We start from the raw sequence: 20,166 nt of genomic DNA on the forward strand, positions 1-20,166 counted from the left end.
TCCTCGGGGAAGTCTGTGATTCTGGTGGTGGACCGTTTTAGCAAAATGGTGCATTTTATCCCTTTCCCTGGTTTGCCCAATGCTAAGATGCTGGCGCAGGCATTTATTGACCACATTGTCAAATTGCATGGGATTCCTTCAGACATAGTCTCTGATAGGGGCACGCAGTTTGTTTCCAGATTCTGGAAGGCTTTCTGTTCTCGCTTGGGGGTTCGGTTGTCATTCTCTTCTGCTTTCCATCCGCAGTCGAATGGCCAGACAGAGCGCGTCAATCAGAATCTGGAGACATATCTGCGCTGTTTTGTGGCGGAGAATCAGGAGGATTGGTGTTCTTTTTTGTCCCTTGCTGAGTTTGCTTTAAATAACCGTCGTCAGGAGTCCTCTGATAAGTCACCATTTTTTGGTGCATATGGGTTCCATCCGCAGTTTGGGACTTTCTCGGGAGAGGGCTCTTCTGGTTTGCCTGATGAGGACAGATTCTCCTCGTCTTTGTCATCTATTTGGCAAAAGATTCAGGATAATCTAAAGAGCATGAGTGAGAGATATAAGCGTGTGGCGGATAAGAGACGTGTGCCTGGTCCGGACCTGAATGTTGGTGATCTGGTGTGGTTGTCTACCAAGAATATCAAATTGAAGGTTCCCTCCTGGAAGTTGGGTCCTAGGTTTATTGGGCCTTACAAGATCCTGTCTGTCATCAATCCTGTTGCCTACCGTCTTGATCTTCCTCAGACTTGGAAGATCCATAATGTTTTCATAAGTCCTTATTGAAACCTTATGTTCAACCTATTGTACCCTCGCCTTTGCCTCCTCCTCCGATTATGGTTGATGGAAATCTTGAATTTCAGGTCTCTAGGATTGTGGATTCTCGTCTTGTCCGCGGTTCCCTCCAGTACCTCGTTCATTGGGAGGGTTATGGTCCTGAGGAGAGGATGTGGGTCCTCTCGTCTCATCAGGGCTTTCCATAGGTCCCATCCTGAGAAGGTGGGCTCTGAGTGTCCGGAGTCCACTCCTAGAGGGAGGGGTACTGTCACAGCCAGACAGCTGAGAAGCGCTCACAGGAGCTTCTCAGATCCTCCTCCTTGAATTTCTTTGTTTTGGTTTAGTTTCTCATCTCGTTAGTCTATCTCAGCTGTCATGCAGTTGGACTGATCGCTACCCTTTAAGTTCCTCCCCATAATGCAGTAGTGTGCGGCTGATACAACTTCCTGGAGTGTGTGTGCATGCTGTTCCCAGTTCCCAGTCCCCAGTCCTCAGTCCTCAGTCGTCAGTCGTCTGCAGATAAGTGCTGTTTATGTATTTATGATTTTGTCTTTTCTGGATCCAGGTGACCCTGACTCCCTCCGTGTCAGTGTAGGGAGCCGGTGGTCGTGTCCCTTCACTATTGTAGGGTCTTCAGGTAATAGATAGCCGAGGAACGTGGATATGCGGCCATCCACCTTTGGGGTGTTCGCATAGGCTGAGCAGTGAGGGAGAGCGGCAGCTCTATTGCAGGGGTCTCCCTTTGTTCCTTAGTTGTGGATCCAGAGAGACATTGTTTATATGGTATTGTCTTGTTTCCTGTACACCATCCGTGACAGTCTTTTACCGTGGAGAGGCTTCTTTCTGGTCACTCTGCCATAATTTCCAGATTGAAGGAATGCTGCAGTGATGTTTGACCTTCTGGAAGTTTCTCCCTTCAGTACACAGGATCTTTAGAGCTTAGCCAGAGTGACCATTGGGTTCTTGGTTACCTCTCTCTTGTCACAGCCCTAGTCCTTGATTACTTAGCGATCAGCTCTAGGAAGCATCCTGGTTGTTCCAACCTTCTTTCATCTAAGAGTTATGGAGGCCACTGTGCTCTTGGGAACTTTGAGTAAATCAGGATTTTTTTGTCACCTTCCTCCATATGATATCTGTTCCGCTACACAATCCTGTCTCTGAGCTCTACAGGCACTGCACTGTTTGTATTTCCATGGTTACTGACTAACTTTTAGCTGCTGAAGGTTATCAAGAAGAGCAAGAAATGGAAGACAGAGTAAAAGTATCTATACACGTTAGAAGAATATTGGTCCAATGCGTTGTTTTTGAGGGGGGCGTTGTTTTGTCTCAACTCCCCCCCCCCCCCGAAGACAGAAGTTGAGGAAAATAAGGATCGATCCTTTATTCTATTGGGGACAGAGGTGTCCGGCAGCAAATTACTCCTCCACATTGAAGGGGTATTCAGGTTGTAGCAATTTCTTCCCTATCCACAGGACCCCTGGGACCTCACCATCACACCATACCCTGAGGGACCCCCCTTCTCCAAAATGGTGCAGCAGGTCAAGCATATGTGCTGCTGCTCCATTTATCTCAATGGTTATCTCCAATAGAAGTAAATGAAGCGGCAGTGCGCATGCTCAACCTGCCTCTCTGTTCATCTTGGGTGGCCCAAAGGAGTACAGATCTCATGATCATGGTGCTCCCAGCAGTAGGACCCCCACCGATCTAATAGTTATCCCTTATACTGTGGAGAGAGGATAACTTGCTACAACCGGAATACGCCTTTAAGAACAAATGCATATTCGGCTGAGCTGAGCATGCATGTATATGGGAAGGGGTCGGGAGAAATGGATGTCGGTAGAACTAGGTGAATGACCTAAGATGCCATAACAAGCTGCAGCGATGGATATGATTCAGTTGTCACTGAAGCATGAAATCATTCCTGCGCAACTGGTTTGCATCATCGAAATTGTGATTGCAAAGCCTCTGGCTCGAGAAACCTTTCCATTGTCAGATTGTAAAATACAATTCAATGGTCTTGATAAGGACCCAGGGTGTGGACATACCCACTGAGCCATGCAACCGCAATGTAGGATTACAAAATCAAATTATGGCCGGAAATTTATCATACATCTCCTTCATGACAGAACTGACCCAGGACCTGCGCTTGCACCCTCAGAAGGGTAGGTTACATTTCAGGGCACTCTGCACATCATGGTGGTAGAGGAAGGGGGTGTTATAATACACAGCAGTGCCGGCCTCAGGAGTGTGTCCTCACACAGGGAACATAGATGTCACTATTGAGGGGACGGCCTCAGTACTGTACACTTGGTGCCCAAAACTGTGGAAAGACGGCTACTTAGGCTATACATAGCTTATTGGCCTTGTTGTTTGATCCCTTTATGACAATGTACACTGCTCAAAAAAATAAAGGGAACACTTGAACACCACAATGTAACTCCAAGTCCATCACACTTCTGTGAAATCAAACTGTCCACTTAGGAAGCAACACTGAGTGACAATCAATTTCACATGCTGTTGTGCAAATGGGATAGACAACAGGTGGAAATTATAGGCAATTAGCAAGACACCCAGAATAAAGGAGTGGTTCTGCAGGTGGTGACCACAGACCACTTCTCAGTTTCTATGCTTCCTGGCTGATGTTTTGGTCACTTTTGAATGCTGGCGGTGCTTTCACTCTAGTGGTAGCATGAGACGGAGTCTACAACCCACACAAGTGGCTCAGGTAGTGCAGCTTATCCAGGATGGCACATCAATGCGAGCTGTGGCAAGAAGGTTTGCTGTGTCTGTCAGCGTAGTGTCCAGAACATGGAGGCGCTACCAGGAGACAGGCCAGTACATCAGGAGACGTGGAGGAGGCCGTAGGAGGGCAACAACCCAGCAGCAGGACCGCTACCTCCGCCTTTGTGCAAGGAGGAACAGGAGGAGCACTGCCAGAGCCCTGCAAAATGACCTCCAGCAGGCCACAAATGTGCACGTGTCTGCTCAAACGGTCAGAAACAAACTCCATGAGGGTGATATGAGGGCCCGACGTCCACAGGTGGGGGTTGTGCTTACAACCCAACACCGTCCAGTACGTTTGGCATTTACCAGAGAACACCAAGATTGGCAAATTCGCCACTGGCGCCCTGTGCTCTTCATAGATGAAAGCAGGTTCACACTGAGCATATGTGACAGATGTGACAGAGTCTGGAGACGCCGTGGAGAACGTTCTGCTGCCTGCAACATCCTCCAGCATGACCGGTTTGGCATTGGGTCAGTAATGGTGTGGGGTGGCATTTCTTTGGAGGGCCGCACAGCCCTCCATGTGCTCGCCAGAGGTAGCCTGACTGCCATTAGGTACCGAGATGAGAACCTCAGACCCCTTGTGAGACCATATGCTGGTGCGGTTGACCCTGGGTTTCTCCTAATGCAAGACAATGCTAGACCTCATGTACAGTAGCTGGAGTGTGTCAGCAGTTCCTGCAAGACGAAGGCATTGATGCTATGGACTGGCCCGCCCGTTCCCCAGACCTGAATCCAATTGAGCACATCTGGGACATCATGTCTCGCTCTATCCACCAACGTCACGTTGCACCACAGACTGTACAGGAGTTGGCAGATGCTTTAGTCCAGGTCTGGGAGGAGATCCCTCAGGAGACCGTCCGCCACCTCATCAGGAGCATGCACAGGCGTTGTAGGGAGGTCATACAGGCACGTGGAGGCCACACACACTACTGAGCCTCATTTTGCTCTTGTTTTAAGGACATTACATCAAAGTTGGATCAGCCTGTAGTGTGTTTTTCCACTTTCATTTTGAGTGTGACTCCAAATCCAGACCTCCATGGGTTGAAAAATTTGATTTCCATTTTTTAATTTTTGTGTGATTATGTTGTCAGCACATTCAACTATGTAAAGAACAAAGTATTTCAGAAGAATATTTAATTAACTCAGATCTAGGCTGTGTTATTTTTGTGTTCCCTTTATTTTTTTGAGCAGTGTATATGGAATGTATTATTTGGGTATCGTATGTTTTATCTGGGCACTATATATATTTTTTTGGGGTCTGTATGAATGTATTATATGAGTACTATATGGCTATTATTTAGGCACTGCATGAATGTATTATTTGGGTACTTTATGGTTGTATTATTTAAGTAATTTATGAATGTATTATTTCGGCACAGTACAGGGAGTGCAGAATTATTAGGCAAGTTGTATTTTTGAGGATTAATTTTATTATTGAACAACAACCATGTTCTCAATGAACCCAAAAAACTCATTAATATCAAAGCTGAATATTTTTGGAAGTAGTTTTTAGTTTGTTTTTAGTTTTAGCTATTTTAGGGGGATATCTGTGTGTGCAGGTGACTATTACTGTGCATAATTATTAGGCAACTTAACAAAAAACAAATATATACCCATTTCAATTATTTATTTTTACCAGTGAAACCAATATAACATCTCAACATTCACAAATATAGATTTCTGACATTCAAAAACAAAACAAAAACAAATCAGTGACCAATATAGCCACCTTTCTTTGCAAGGACACTCAAAAGCCTGCCATCCATGGATTCTGTCAGTGTTTTGATCTGTTCACCATCAACATTGCGTGCAGCAGCAACCACAGCCTCCCAGACACTGTTCAGAGAGGTGTACTGTTTTCCCTCCTTGTAAATCTCACATTTGATGATGGACCACAGGTTCTCAATGGGGTTCAGATCAGGTGAACAAGGAGGCCATGTCATTAGATTTTCTTCTTTTATACCCTTTCTTGCCAGCCACGCTGTGGAGTACTTGGACGCGTGTGATGGAGCATTGTCCTGCATGAAAATCATGTTTTTCTTGAAGGATGCAGACTTCTTCCTGTACCACTGCTTGAAGAAGGTGTCTTCCAGAAACTGGCAGTAGGACTGGGAGTTGAGCTTGACTCCATCCTCAACCCGAAAAGGCCCCACAAGCTCATCTTTGATGATACCAGCCCAAACCAGTACTCCACCTCCAACTTGCTGGCGTCTGAGTCGGACTGGAGCTCTCTGCCCTTTACCAATCTAGCCACGGGCCCATCCATCTGGCCCATCAAGACTCACTCTCATTTCATCAGTCCATAAAACCTTAGAAAAATCAGTCTTGAGATATTTCTTGGCCCAGTCTTGACGTTTCAGCTTGTGTGTCTTGTTCAGTGGTGGTCGTCTTTCAGCCTTTCTTACCTTGGCCATGTCTCTGAGTATTGCACACCTTGTGCTTTTGGACACTCCAGTGATGTTGCAGCTCTGAAATATGGCCAAACTGGTGGCAAGTGGCATCTTGGCAGCTGCACGCTTGACTTTTCTCAGTTCATGGGCAGTTATTTTGCGCCTTGGTTTTTCCACACGCTTCTTGCGACCCTGTTGACTATTTTGAATGAAACGCTTGATTGTTCGATGATCACGCTTCAGAAGCTTTGCAATTTTAAGAGTGCTGCATCCCTCTGCAAGATATCTCACTATTTTTGACTTTTCTGAGCCTGTCAAGTCCTTCTTTTGACCCATTTTGCCAAAGGAAAGGAAGTTGCCTAATAATTATGCACACCTAATATAGGGTGTTGATGTCATTAGACCACACCCCTTCTCATTACAGAGATGCACATCACCTAATATGCTTAATTGGTAGTAGGCTTTCGAGCCTATACAGCTTGGAGTAAGACAACATGCATAAAGAGGATGATGTGGTCAAAATACTCATTTGCCTAATAATTCTGCACTCCCTGTATGAATGTATTATGTGTGCACTATATAAATGCATTATTTGAGTACTGTTTGAATGTATTATTTGGACACTGTATGAATGTATTATTTGAAAACTGCATGGATGTATTATTTGAGCACTGTATGAATGTATTATTTGGGCACTGTATGAATGTATTATTTGAAAACTGCATGGATGTATTATTTGAGCACTGTATGAATGTATTATTTGGGCACTGTATGAATGTATTATTTGAGCACTTTATGAATGTATTATTTGGGCACTGTATGAATGTATTATTTGAGCACTTTATGAATGTATTATTTGAGCACTGTATGAATGTATTATTTGGGCACTGTATGAATGTATTATTTGAGCACTTTATGAATGTATTATTTGAGCACTGTATGAATGTATTATTTGGGCACTGTATGAATGTATTATTTGAGCACTTTATGAATGTATTATTTGAGCACTGTATGAATGTATTATATGAGCACTGTATGAATGTATTATTTGGGCACTGTATGATTGTATTTAGAGATGAGTGAATTTCATATTTTGAAATTCGTTCACGCTTCGTTTACTGGTAAAAGGTGAATTGCGTTATGGATTCCATTTCCACGGACCATAATGGTATTCTATGGCGGAATGCCTTTAGAGGCATTCAGTTATAATAGAAGTCTATGGGCTGCAAAACGGATCCGTCCCATTTCCGTTATGCAGGAGAGGACTGCCCTGCATAACGGAAACGGGACGGATCCGTTATGCAGCCCATAGACTTCTATTATGACGGAATGCAAGTAAGTGCGGATGCGGTGCGATTTTCACGCATGGTTGCTAGGAGATGATGTAAGTAAATTGATAAGTCAATTTACTGTATTATTTTCCCTTATAACATGGTTATAAAGGAAAGTAATAGCATTCTTAATGCAAAATGCTTCGTAAAATAGGGATGGAGGGGTTAAAAAATTAATGAATAATCGCGCTCACCACATGATCTTCTATCTTCATTAAGCAGGACCTGCGCTGACGTCACCACGTGGTGAGCGCGATGACGTCATCAAAGGTCCTTTGGCAGGTCCTGAAAGAAGAAAAACAGAAGACGTCTGGGTACCACATTCAGTTTTTTCTAACACGTGTGCAAAACGCATTGCACTCGCGCGAGAAAAAAACGGAACATCGGAACGCAATCAAAACTGACTGAAATTGCGTACCTACTTGCGCGGGTTTCCCGCAATGCACCCGGGACGCATCCTCCTGGGCAAATCCGGGAAGCCCAGAGGCTTAAGAGTGTGATAACGCCGGTAATTGGACCTTTGGACGGGCTGGGTGGCACAGCGGGTGACGTCCCTCACCGTCTGCCAGTGTGTCAGTATAGCTCCCCTCTCTGGTCTCAGGTCTGGAGAGGCACAGGAGGCTGAGTACCACCCAGAGGGCTCCATGTGTTTTTCCACACCCAATGCAAAAATAAAATAATAATAAAAAAATTAAAAAAAATTACATAAAACAAACTTGAGAATTTTTAGATTCATTAAACTGCCCTCCCATTCTCAAGGAGCCCACGTGTCTGCCCAGCGGGCGTGGCTTAGACAATCCTCCCTCTCCTATTGGGCGCCTTCTCCTGTCTCTTTTTCCTATCTTGCGGAGGAAACGGGCTGAGGGTGGGAGGAGTTAGCGCCGAGCGTTCCGCCTTCCCTGTGACGTCACGGCAGCGGCTGCGGGGAGGCGGGAGACACCTGGCAGAGCTCTGTCAGTCGCCCAGCAGTCTGGGCTGAGAGAGGAGGGGAAGCTGCGCTGCTCCGGCTCTTCGCAGACGGGACTCCCGGTACAGCGCTGTCCAAACCGCCTGCAACACAGGATGGACGATGCCACCGTTCTACCCGATGAAGTCTCCGAGCTACAAAACGCAAATCGCTCCGTGCACTTATGAAGGAGACACTAAGACAGACAGGTGCACCAACAACAACAAAAAGACGCAGCGTTAACTGCCTGACGCTCCGGGACGGGAGAGTGGAATGATTTTCTGTGAAGAGGAATGAAAGCATATTTGCAATACATTTGAAAATCCAACATAGTGTAACCCTGGTGGTGGGATAGTGGGAGGGGGGTGACACCTCAGATCTGATGGTTCCTAAATGCACAGGGGCTGTCATCTTACCCAAGGGCTGGCATTGCCTGAGGAGTGATCTTTGCACTACATGCCAGTTTGCATCCTCCCCCCCTTTCCTCCATAGGATCCGCTCTCGTCTGCCCATCAGACTGATGCCACCCTATAGCCAGTCTGCCACCTATGTGCAATAAACCCCTGGCATGGTTCCTCCCCTGCCTTGGCAATAACCTAAGCAATAATCTCTGGAGAAGACGAGACTTTGCGATCGCTTCTATACTGTTGACGTGTCTATAAATATAGACTATGGAGGTGGAAGCCTGGGATAAGTAGACGCCTCGAAGGATCTCCATTGCTTTAAGAATATTTCGCTGCTTCTTCTTCTAAAAATAGACGGCCATCCCGTAAGGAACAAGGCTTCTCGTTTCTTACGCCCCCCCTTATAGATCGCTCTAGTATTGCTAATCGCTTCCTCCCAATACTCACGACCTGCCTTTATTTTTCTATGGTTTTGGTTTTTTGCCTCGAACTAGAATTTCTTTTTCGTATTCTTATTAAAATCTCGTTTGAATGACCGCTCCTTTATTTTTATATCTCGTTTTTATATGATTTTTGGACTCCGCTCTTGATTTGCCTTTTTTTTTCTATCTATGATCGATTGGATCGACAGCGGTGACGCGCGCCAGGACAAATACTTTATTTTTGAATGCCGGCGCTGATCGTTTGTTACTGATCTCACTTTATTTTTCTCCAGATAGATTTATTATTTTTATTTTTGCCATCTCGTTTTCCTTTCTTTGCACAATGATGGAAGTACCGTCCTGCCCGAAAAAAAGTCTCTCGCTGTCTCTTCCCGTCCCGCGGGAGGGACAGGCCACCTTGAAACCTCCGCAGCATCTATGGAGGCAACCACGGACACCCATCAGAATCAAACATCGGGGTTACTCGGACACGGATCGCCACCCTCACAGGCAGATGGAAAGAGCCGATGCCATGGACACGAGCGACCGCCCCGGCCTAAGGAAATCCAGAATGTCCTGGCCGTCGTCTTTCCACGGGACCACCAGCAACAGCCATGCAAGCCATAAACACCGGTATGTAGTAAGTGCATGTGCTACAGTCCTACTTTAATCCACATGGAAGTTTATGGTAGGTGCCTAACATTGTGGCAGAAAATTTACGGTAGGTGTCTAACTTTGCGTAGACATTTATGGTAGGTGCATAACTTTAGGTAGACATTTATGGTTCGGTAGGTGTCTAACTATTTGGGTAAATTTTTATGATAGGTGCCTAACTTTTTGAGTAGACATTTATGGTAGACCTATATGGCAGGTGCCTAACGTTTTCAATAGACATTTGATAGGTGCCTAACTTTTTGGGTAGACATTTTTTGGTAGGTATTGTAGAAATTTATGGTAAGTGCCTAACTTCGGGTAGACATTTATGGGTAGATGTTTAAGGGTACTTTTACACTTGCGGCGGAGGTTTCCGGCAGGCAGTTCCGTCAAAACGTATGCAAACTGATGGCATTTGTCAGACGGATCAGGATCCTGATCCGTATGACAAATGCATTGAAATGCCGGATCCGTCTCTCCGGTGTCATCCGGAAAAAAGAATCCGGAATTTATTTATTTTCAAGTTTTTTGTGATCTGAGCATGCTCAGACCGCAATGCCGGAACACTCGGGGCCGGATCCGGCATTAATGCATGTCAATGGGAAAAAATTCTGACATTCTGGCAAGTGTTCTGGAATTTTGGACGGAGATAAAACTGTAGCATGCTGCGGTATTATCTCCGTCCTGAAAAGGCAAAAAGACTGAACTGAAGACATCCGGATGCATCCTGAACGGATTGCTCTCCATTCAGAATGCATGGGGATAAAACTGATCAGTTCTTTTCCGGTATTGAGCCCCTAGGACGGAACTCAGTGCCGGAAAAGAAAAACGCTAGTGTGAAAGTACCCTAACTTTTTGGGTGTACATTTATGGTAGGTAATAACTTTTTGGGTAGACATTTACGGTAGACATTTACGTAGGTGCCTAACTCTTTGGGTAGATTTTTATGGTAGGTACCTAACTTTTTGGGTAAAAATTTATGGTAGGTGCCTTACCTGTTTGGATTCTTTTTCATTTAATTTCCATAAAATTGTTATTGATTGCCTGCTAGTGGTGTAAGTGGTTTCCGCAGACTTCCGCAGTCGCGGTTTGTCTGTCTGTGGTGGGTTGAGTAGGAGGAACCCTCACTATACCTTTATTCTGTAATAGACGTATAGAAAGGGGCTGCCCAGATGGGTCAGTTGTTTGATCCTTCTGTTAATAAGGGCCCTCGGATCAGATTTTACCTCTTGGCAGAGCGAGGGATCAGGCATGTTGAAATCATTCTGTCTGATCTGGCAGATATTGGGGGGGGGGGGGGGGGGGGCAATCCAGCAGGTACCATAGATATCAGATTGTCAGTGCCGGCAACCATCTCAGGTCTATGGATGGCTTTAATCAGTGTTCAGACATAGTCGAACGGATGTGGATTTGAAGTATAGATTCCGAACTTGATAATTTAAAGTATATTACATGTAGATGAAGAAAAAATCCATGCGGAAATATGAACATGCTCACTCACAAAGCATAGCAAAGTCCGCCACAAAATCTGCTTTTAACATTTCAACACATGCAAACTATCCGCCATGTTTGGTCCTCGGCTTTGGCTTTGGGTGGTGAGGTGATCTCCTGGGGCTCGTTGAGGGAGACGTGCATCCAACAGGTTGGAATACTCCAGTCCAAGTCGTTTGTTTCTCCCAGAGATAAGCAGTCTCAGGGTGTCACGACAGCCACCTGCCCCCCAAATTTGCATGCCAATGGGGAAGGTGGGAATTATGGTTTTGATAATTCTTCTGGAATCTAAATACTTACCTTGCCCTGATGACGTGTTACCATCTCATTGATTTTACTATGGTGGAACATGACAAAAATCTGTACACTTTAACTCCTTTCCTTACGTCAGGTGGGAGCTGTCTTATGGTGGACCCCTTGATGGGACAATCCTGCTAAAGGAATTTTTCAACGAATATATATATATATCTATCAGTAGGGACGGTGATATAGTTAGGTCTGTGAGAGTCCAAACCGGTGAAGCACCCACTAATTACTAGAACGGAGAACCTCTGATATGGTCAACTGCATTGTGTGGAGCAGTCAAGCATGCCCACGGCTCGCCGCCATCGCCATCCATACCCATTCCTGTGGAAATTTTCCGACAGGTGGAATGAATTTCGATCAGTTGGAAATAATCACCATCTTTGATGCTCAGGATATTACTCCGACCCCTAATTATCCATTGTATATCATGATTTTAATACATCTAATGTGAGGTGTTGTCGTGTAAGGTCACGGTCGTGATGTTTTTTAGGTTAGAAAATTTTGAAATGGAAAAAACGTTCCGACTAAAACGTGAAATAAATTACATATAACCCTATCTCCCGATTTTAATCTGAAATTTTCATAGAGAAAAAAATTGCTGACAAAGCCATCAAAGGTTATATAGACTCTTCCCACCATCCTATTAGGACATATAGATGCCACAGGGGGGAGACCTCACTCCACACCACCCTCTCTCTATGAGACAGCACAGAGAGACACTCAACAAAATCATACATTTCCCTGCAGCGGACGCTATGGCGGAAAGATATATCTGGCTGAATCTTTCCCCTACAAAATGATGACTGAAATCTACGCAGGGAATATCGGAGCGGTATTTTATTCCCTCGGTGTGCACAGAACCTAACCCAGATAGCAAAGACTGGTGCAGGCTGCATGATAGCGCAACACTTCTTCCATCGGGACCAGTGCACTGAATCCTAATGTGGTTCGCAGGCAAACGTCCGCTTCACATTATCTATCCCCAGTCCATGACCCAACCACCGATCAAATAAGAAATGCCATTGTGACCGTTGTGCCGAAATTGAGGAATGGCAAACAGTCTTTGGGGTAGATTTCCTAACCCTGTAGATCAGGCATCCTCAAACTGTGGCTCTCCAGCTGTTGTAAATCTACAACTCCCACAATGCCCTGCTGTAGGCTGATACCTGTAGGCTGTTCGGGCATGCTGGGAGTTGTAGTTTTGCAACAGCTGGAGGGCCGCAGTTTGAGGATGCCTGCTATAGATGGTGTAACCTTAGACCGGTTGTCCAGACCTGCACCAGATTTACACAGGGGCTCAGGCTGGATGATAAATCTGGTGCCGGGGTAGACCTCTTTCTATGACTCTATAACAGCTATTGGTTGGCTGACATTGAGACTTGAGAATTTTTCACCAGAACGGCGGCTCAGTTTCGGTGTCAAATGGTGCATCTTAGCTTGCGTCCATTTTCTGATCAGCCATACCTCCTTGTTGGGCTTGGTGCCAGTAATTTGTCTAAACCTTGATGAAGTTATGCCAAAATCTAGGTGCACTCACCTTTAGTAAATTGGGATATTGACCCAAGTTTCGCAGGTGTTGAATAAAACCCCATTGCTGGGCATTTTGTGGCAAAAGTCCTCATGTAGCTTCAGTCTAAATCTCCCAAAACAGGTGTAGTGTCTGTCAGCCACAGCTAGAAGGAGATCGTTCTAAAGGTCTGGGAGGGTTCGTCTGGTGTGCACGCATCTTCCGGGTTATACCTGGTGCCATGTTACTATAGTACCTTTGTTTTTGTTTTTTTGCATTATTACTGGGCAGAGGAATCCTGGTAAATGGCGTACGTTTCTGGATAGGTCTATAAAAAAAAAAAAGTTGGGGTTTTAAAGGGGTACTCTCATTACTTACCGTGATGGCACATTGTCAGGTTATGCCTTTTACTTTGTGATTTAATAGGGGTGACCTAGGGACAGACTGGTCATAGACCCTACGGCGAAGTTTCCCAATGGGGCAAACCCAGGGGGCCACCCAAAGCCTCTTCTTGGCTACCAGCCATGTATGCTCCTCCAGAACTCAACTTCTCAGGACTGTGCTACAGTTTCATACTGTGACGCGGGCAGCAGTATATTGTGCTGCACTGTGGTATTTGGTCCTGCTGGGGCGGTATTTTGCTGTGCTCTACAATATTTCTGGCTCCTCCCACTTCTGTGGTCCCTGCCTACTTGTGTTAGCCCCACCTACTTGTGTTAGCCCCACCTTCTGTCAGTTTGGACCCGCCTACACAAAGGGCTCCGTCCATTACACAGTCAATGGAGCTTCTCTGGGACAGCTGACCGGTGGAGGTGCGAGGTGTTGGATAATATTGGCCTATCCTAAATAGTCACAGATTGGATGGACAACATAATTTGCTAATTTTTTTAATCTCCTATTGTGGTGTAAAGTTAATGGTGTATCACTCTGGAGTGTTCCTTTAAACAGATCCAAAAATATGACTAAAGCGTTTTAGCAGGATGTCCCAAAGCGGTGATATTTTCCCTATGAATACCGGTTTTGCAGCGCGCGTCAGCTCAATGTCCCAATTGTGACGTGTACAGAGCCGTACTGTATTATTACCTTCCCCTCTGGCCCCCCCTGACTCCCGGAGGAATTGCTGTTTCCTCCATGGCATTGTTAGCGCCGGCAGAGAAGCGAGGCTAGACGCTATACACAGGAAGGGGGGAGCGGTATATTCCGCTCTTGGTGAAGTCAATTTTCCGTAATTGTTTTGTTTTTGTCATTAAATTAAGCATTAAATGAGATTTTTATTACGGCTTCATCATTTTTTATCAGCCACAGTGGGTTTTGTCGCGTCTCCTGTCATGCTACTAACTCGTTGGATGAGGCATCTCATGCCCAATGCCTCGTGCCATTAATTCTAGAGCGATATTGGCGGAGAACGGATTGTCACCTCACGTGTCCAAAGTCTCAGCAGTGCGAAAGATTGTCTTCTTACCTTTAAGAATGGTTTCTAGGTGTAGACACATGTAATGGTGGTTCTTTAGGTTCCTGTACACCCAATAATCCAGGCAGATGTAAGTTTAGGATGCCAAAGCTTAGGACTCCTTCACATTTCTGTTTTTTCCATGGACAGCACACAGTGTATTGAGGCGCCGTATCTATGTAGTATAAGGTCTGGGGGGTCAGTGACGTGTATTGGGGTGCCGTATCTGTGTATTATAAGGTCTGGGGTGTCAGTGACGTGTATTGGGGTGCCGTATCTATGTAGTATAAGGTCTGGGGTGTCAGTGACGTGTATTGGGGTGCCGTATCTATGTAGTATAAGGTCTGGGGGGTCAGTGACGTGTATTGGGGTGCCGTATCTGTGTATTATAAGGTCTGGGGTGTCAGTGACGTGTATTGGGGTGCCGTATCTATGTAGTATAAGGTCTGGGGTGTCAGTGACGTGTATTGGGGTGCCGTATCTATGTAGTATAAGGTCTGGGGTGTCAGTGACGTGTATTGGGGTGCTGTATCTATGTAGTATAAGGTCTGGGGTGTCAGTGACGTGTATTGGGGTGCCGTATCTATGTAGTATAAGGTCTGGGGTGTCAGTGACGTGTATTGGGGCGCCGTATCTATGTAGTATAAGGTCTGGGGGGTCAGTGACGTGTATTGGGGTGCCGTATCTGTGTATTATAAGGTCTGGGGTGTCAGTGACGTGTATTGGGGTGCCGTATCTATGTAGTATAAGGTCTGGGGTGTCAGTGACGTGTATTGGGGTGCCGTATCTATGTAGTATAAGGTCTGGGGTGTCAGTGACGTGTATTGGGGTGCTGTATCTATGTAGTATAAGGTCTGGGGTGTCAGTGACGTGTATTGGGGTGCCGTATCTATGTAGTATAAGGTCTGGGGTGTCAGTGACGTGTATTGGGGCGCCGTATCTATGTAGTATAAGGTCTGGGGGGTTAGTTACGTGTATTGGGGTGCCGTATCTATGTAGTATAAGGTCTGGGGTGTCAGTGACGTGTATTGGGGTGCCGTATCTATGTAGTATAAGGTCTGGGGGGTCAGTGATGTGTATTGGGGCGCCGTATCTATGTAGTATAAGGTCTGGGGTGTCAGTGACGTGTATTGGGGCGCCGTATCTATGTAGTATAAGGTCTGGGGGGTTAGTTACGTGTATTGGGGTGCCGTATCTATGTAGTATAAGGTCTGGGGGGTCAGTGACGTGTATTGGGGCGCCGTATCTGTGTATTATAAGGTCTGAGGCATCAGTGACGTGTATTGGGGAGCCGTATCTATGTAGTATAAGGTCTGGGGTGTCAGTGACGTGTATTGGGGTGCCGTATCTATGTATTATAAGGTCTGGGGTGTCAGTGACGTGTATTGGGGTGCCGTATCTATGTAGTATAAGGTCTGGGGTGTCAGTGACGTGTATTGGGTGCCGTATCTATGTAGTATAAGGTCTGGGGTGTCAGTGACGTGTATTGGGGTGCCGTATCTATGTAGTATAAGGTCTGGCGTGTCAGTGACGTGTATTGGGGTGCCGTATCTATGTAGTATAAGGTCTGGGGGGTCAGTGATGTGTATTGGGGTGCCGTATCTATGTAGTATAAGGTCTGGGACATCCATAACCTATATAGAGGTACTCTTACTGATGTGTATTATAAGGTCTGGGGTGTCAGTGACGTGTATTGGGGTGCCGTATCTATGTAGAATAAGGTCTGGGACATCCATAACCTATATAGAGGTACTCTTACTGATGTGTATTATAAGGTCTGGGGTGTCAGTGACGTGTATTGGGGTGCCGTATCTATGTAGAATAAGGTCTGGGACATCCATAACCTATATAGAGGTACTCTTACTGATGTGTATTAGTTGTTATATTTACAGGGAGTGCAGAATTATTAGGCAAGTTGTATTTTTGAGGAATAATTTTATTATTGAACAACCATGTTCTCAATGAACCCAAAAAACTCATTAATATCAAAGCTGAATATTTTTGGAAGTAGTTTTTAGTTTGTTTTTAGTTTTAGCTATTTTAGGGGGATATCTGTGTGTGCAGGTGACTATTACTGTGCATAATTATTAGGCAACTTAACGAAAAACAAATATATACCCATTTCAATTATTTATTTTTACCAGTGAAACCAATATAACATCTCAACATTCACAAATATACATTTCTGACATTCAAAAAAAACACAAAAACATATCAGTGACCAATATAGCCACCTTTCTTTGCAAGGACACTCAAAAGCCTGCCATCCATGGATTCTGTCAGTGTTTTGATCTGTTCACCATCAACATTGCGTGCAGCAGCAACCACAGCCTCCCAGACACTGTTCAGAGAGGTGTACTGTTTTCCCTCCTTGTAAATCTCACATTTGATGATGGACCACAGGTTCTCAATGGGGTTCAGATCAGGTGAACAAGGAGGCCATGTCATTAGATTTTCTTCTTTTATACCCTTTCTTGCCTGCCACGCTGTGGAGTACTTGGACGCGTGTGATGGAGCATTGTCCTGCATGAAAATCATGTTTTTCTTGAAGGATGCAGACTTCTTCCTGTACCACTGCTTGAAGAAGGTGTCTTCCAGAAACTGGCAGTAGGACTGGGAGTTGAGCTTGACTCCATCCTCAACCCGAAAAGGCCCCACAAGCTCATCTTTGATGATACCAGCCCAAACCAGTACTCCACCTCCACCTTGCTGGCGTCTGAGTCAGACTGGAGCTCTCTGCCCTTTACCAATCCAGCCACGGGCCCATCCATCTGGCCCATCAAGACTCACTCTCATTTCATCAGTCCATAAAACCTTAGAAAAATCAGTCTTGAGATATTTCTTGGCCCAGTCTTGACGTTTCAGCTTGTGTGTCTTGTTCAGTGGTGGTCGTCTTTCAGACTTTCTTACCTTGGCCATGTCTCTGAGTATTGCACACCTTGTGCTTTTGGGCACTCCAGTGATGTTGCAGCTCTGAAATATGGCCAAATTGGTGGCAAGTGGCATCTTGCCAGCTGCGCGCTTGACTTTTCTCAGTTCATGGGCAGTTATTTTGCGCCTTGGTTTTTCCACACGCTTCTTGCGACCCTGTTGACTATTTTGAATGAAACGCTTGATTGTTCGATGATCACGCTTCAGAAGCTTTGCAATTTTAAGAGTGCTGCATCCCTCTGCAAGATATCTCACTATTTTTGACTTTTCTGAGCCTGTCAAGTCCTTCTTTTGACCCATTTTGCCAAAGGAAAGGAAGTTGCCTAATAATTATGCACACCTGATATAGGGTGTTGATGTCATTAGACCACACCCCTTCTCATTACAGAGATGCACATCACCTAATATGCTTAATTGGTAGTAGGCTTACGAGCCTATACAGCTTGGAGTAAGACAACATGCATAAAGAGGATGATGTGGTCAAAATACTCATTTGCCTAATAATTCTGCACGCAGTGTATGTGTTATGAGTTCTGGAATGTCTCTGATGACATCACAGATGTGTATTCTGGAGCCATTGTTACATGTGGTGCTGTATCTATGTGTTGTAAGGTTTGTGATGTCACCGATATGTATTGGGGTGCTATCATCCTATGTATTGGGGTGCTGTATCTTTGTATAATAAGGTTTGTGATGTCACTGATGACATCACTGTGTGACGAAGCTGGAATGTGAGCCGGAATTCCCAGTTTTGGAAATCTTGTTAGTATGTGGCCACGTACGGATGATATTAATTATAAATAACAGGAAACGCTTCGCTATCCGGGTGTTTCCTGTGTTTGGATTAACAGACGACAACTGGATTATAGCGACTAAATAAATAAGAGAAGAGCAGCGGAGGCTTAGTCATCAGGGGGAGAAGGAAATATTCGGAAGCTCCGAGAGAGTAAATGAAATGGCAGATCCGTTCACAACGTGATGGAGGGGACGTAAAGGAAATGTGATGACGGGTGACAATAGCAAGTCACCAACAGAAGGAAGACTACAACTCCCAACATGCCCTGACAGGCTATAGCTCTCAGGCTATGCTGGGAGTTGTATGTTTACAGCAGTGGCGAAGAGATCAAGCTGCAGAGCACTGCTATACATCTTGTAGTCTATAATGTACGGACTGCTCATTTACCTGAAGGTCCTCCTGTCTATATGAGATAGCACTGGAAGTGATGTCATGTGTGCACATTGATGACATCACAAGCCAGTATATGGTTACAGTTGTGTAATGAAATAATGCATGTTTTGGGGTACCGTACAAGCAGCATGTCTCTGATCACGTGCCACTTTGGGGGACACCTCACCGCTGCAGCCTCTCGTTGGCTGCAGCTGTGCACACGGACGGAAGTGCAGTAAAGACAGCGGTGGAGCCACAGAGCCGTAACCGAGAGTTGGGGAGCAGGACCCGCTGGTTGGAGAAGTTGGAGAACTTGAATATTTATATGTCACTGAAGACAGTAACTTCTGTCACACGCACAGGAGACCTTAGATATTGGGTGTTGTTTGATTATTCCTTAGAGTTGCTTTAGCTGCCCTTGTGCCATTTGTCACATGGAAAGAACTAGGTGGTCACCAGTGATTTTCTTCTCTACTAGAGGACTAAGAGAAGGTAAATCACTCCGGGATCAGACTACACAGGGTGTTTGTTTGTCTGTGGGGATGCATTGTTTGCATAGAAGTTGTAGAAGCAAAATATTACAAACAACTCTAAGAGATGTTGCAAAGTTGCTTACGGTAATTTTTTTAATTTTTTTGATTTATTGGAACAATATAAAAAACTCTTCCTACTTTTCTCTGGAATGTGTATCTGAAGCCTCTCGACTTACTGCCACGGCAGACACGTGCCCATCTGCATACGAGCTAATAAGCAAAGCAAACAGAAGCTTTATGGTATTGGTGCCAGTCATACGCCATGGACATTGCTTTCTACGGTGTCCATCCATGTGCAGATTTAATGAGCAATAACACTTGTCACTTCTAGGAGTTGTCCGTCAGGAGTGTGTAGGGATGGATCGCTTTTATGAATGCTTACAATTGCTTGTCCTCTACAGGCGGTAAACATTTTACAACATATCTGACACCCCTTACACAGGGGGAGATACCAAAATGCCTCATCACAAAATCAACTAAAATATGTCACCATCTTTCCTCCACGTTTGATCTTTTTTTTACCAGTGCTAAATTTTTGTTATGACGTGGCCACTAATTCTGGTGAGTGACCACTGCAGCCAGTCGCGGGATTCACCGGTGATGCCAGTAAGTACGGCATGCAGAGGCCAGTAATTGGCTCCTTCTATGTTGTAAACCACGGCATCGTCGGTGATGGCTGTAGGCAGTTTCTTCTTCATCTCTTTCTTCTCCTCTTCCTCCTTCTTTTTCTTTCTTCATCCTCTTTTATCCTCATCCTCCTCCTCCGCGATCACACATGCTGTTTTGATGCTTTTCCTGTTCAATCCATTCCTGACTAATCTACGAAGTTTGATTCCAGCCTAAGGAAGCATTTTTTTTTCTCACGTCTACCTCCGTGAAGTCACAGTTTCCATAATCTACTAGATATTTGCAGTGGTGGGAATGATTTCCCTTGTGTGAATGGTTCCAACTACTGTGAATGCCATGTATGTGCTTTGACACATACCCATTTCCTTACACAATAACCAATCCCACTACGTATCTCTTAGGCATGGCATCATTTCTCATCATTGGCACCCCTTTTAGTGCTACAATAAAGGGGTTGTGA

General features: G+C 45.1%; 1 protein-coding gene across 1 annotated transcript in view; it reads left to right on the forward strand.

Moving 5' to 3' along the window:
* Positions 1-9,382: 9,382 nt before the first annotated feature.
* The window catches only part of PDE4A (phosphodiesterase 4A), a 272,456-nt gene continuing 261,672 nt past the window's right edge, over positions 9,383-20,166 (forward strand). Inside the window, exon 1 of the mRNA XM_040414933.1 lies at positions 9,383-9,672. Within this exon, the coding sequence (XP_040270867.1) occupies positions 9,383-9,672 (290 nt within the window). The remainder of the gene's footprint in view (positions 9,673-20,166) is intronic.

The sequence above is a fragment of the Bufo bufo genome, chromosome 1 (genome assembly GCF_905171765.1).
Source record: "Bufo bufo chromosome 1, aBufBuf1.1, whole genome shotgun sequence".
Classification (NCBI taxonomy): domain Eukaryota; kingdom Metazoa; phylum Chordata; class Amphibia; order Anura; family Bufonidae; genus Bufo; species Bufo bufo.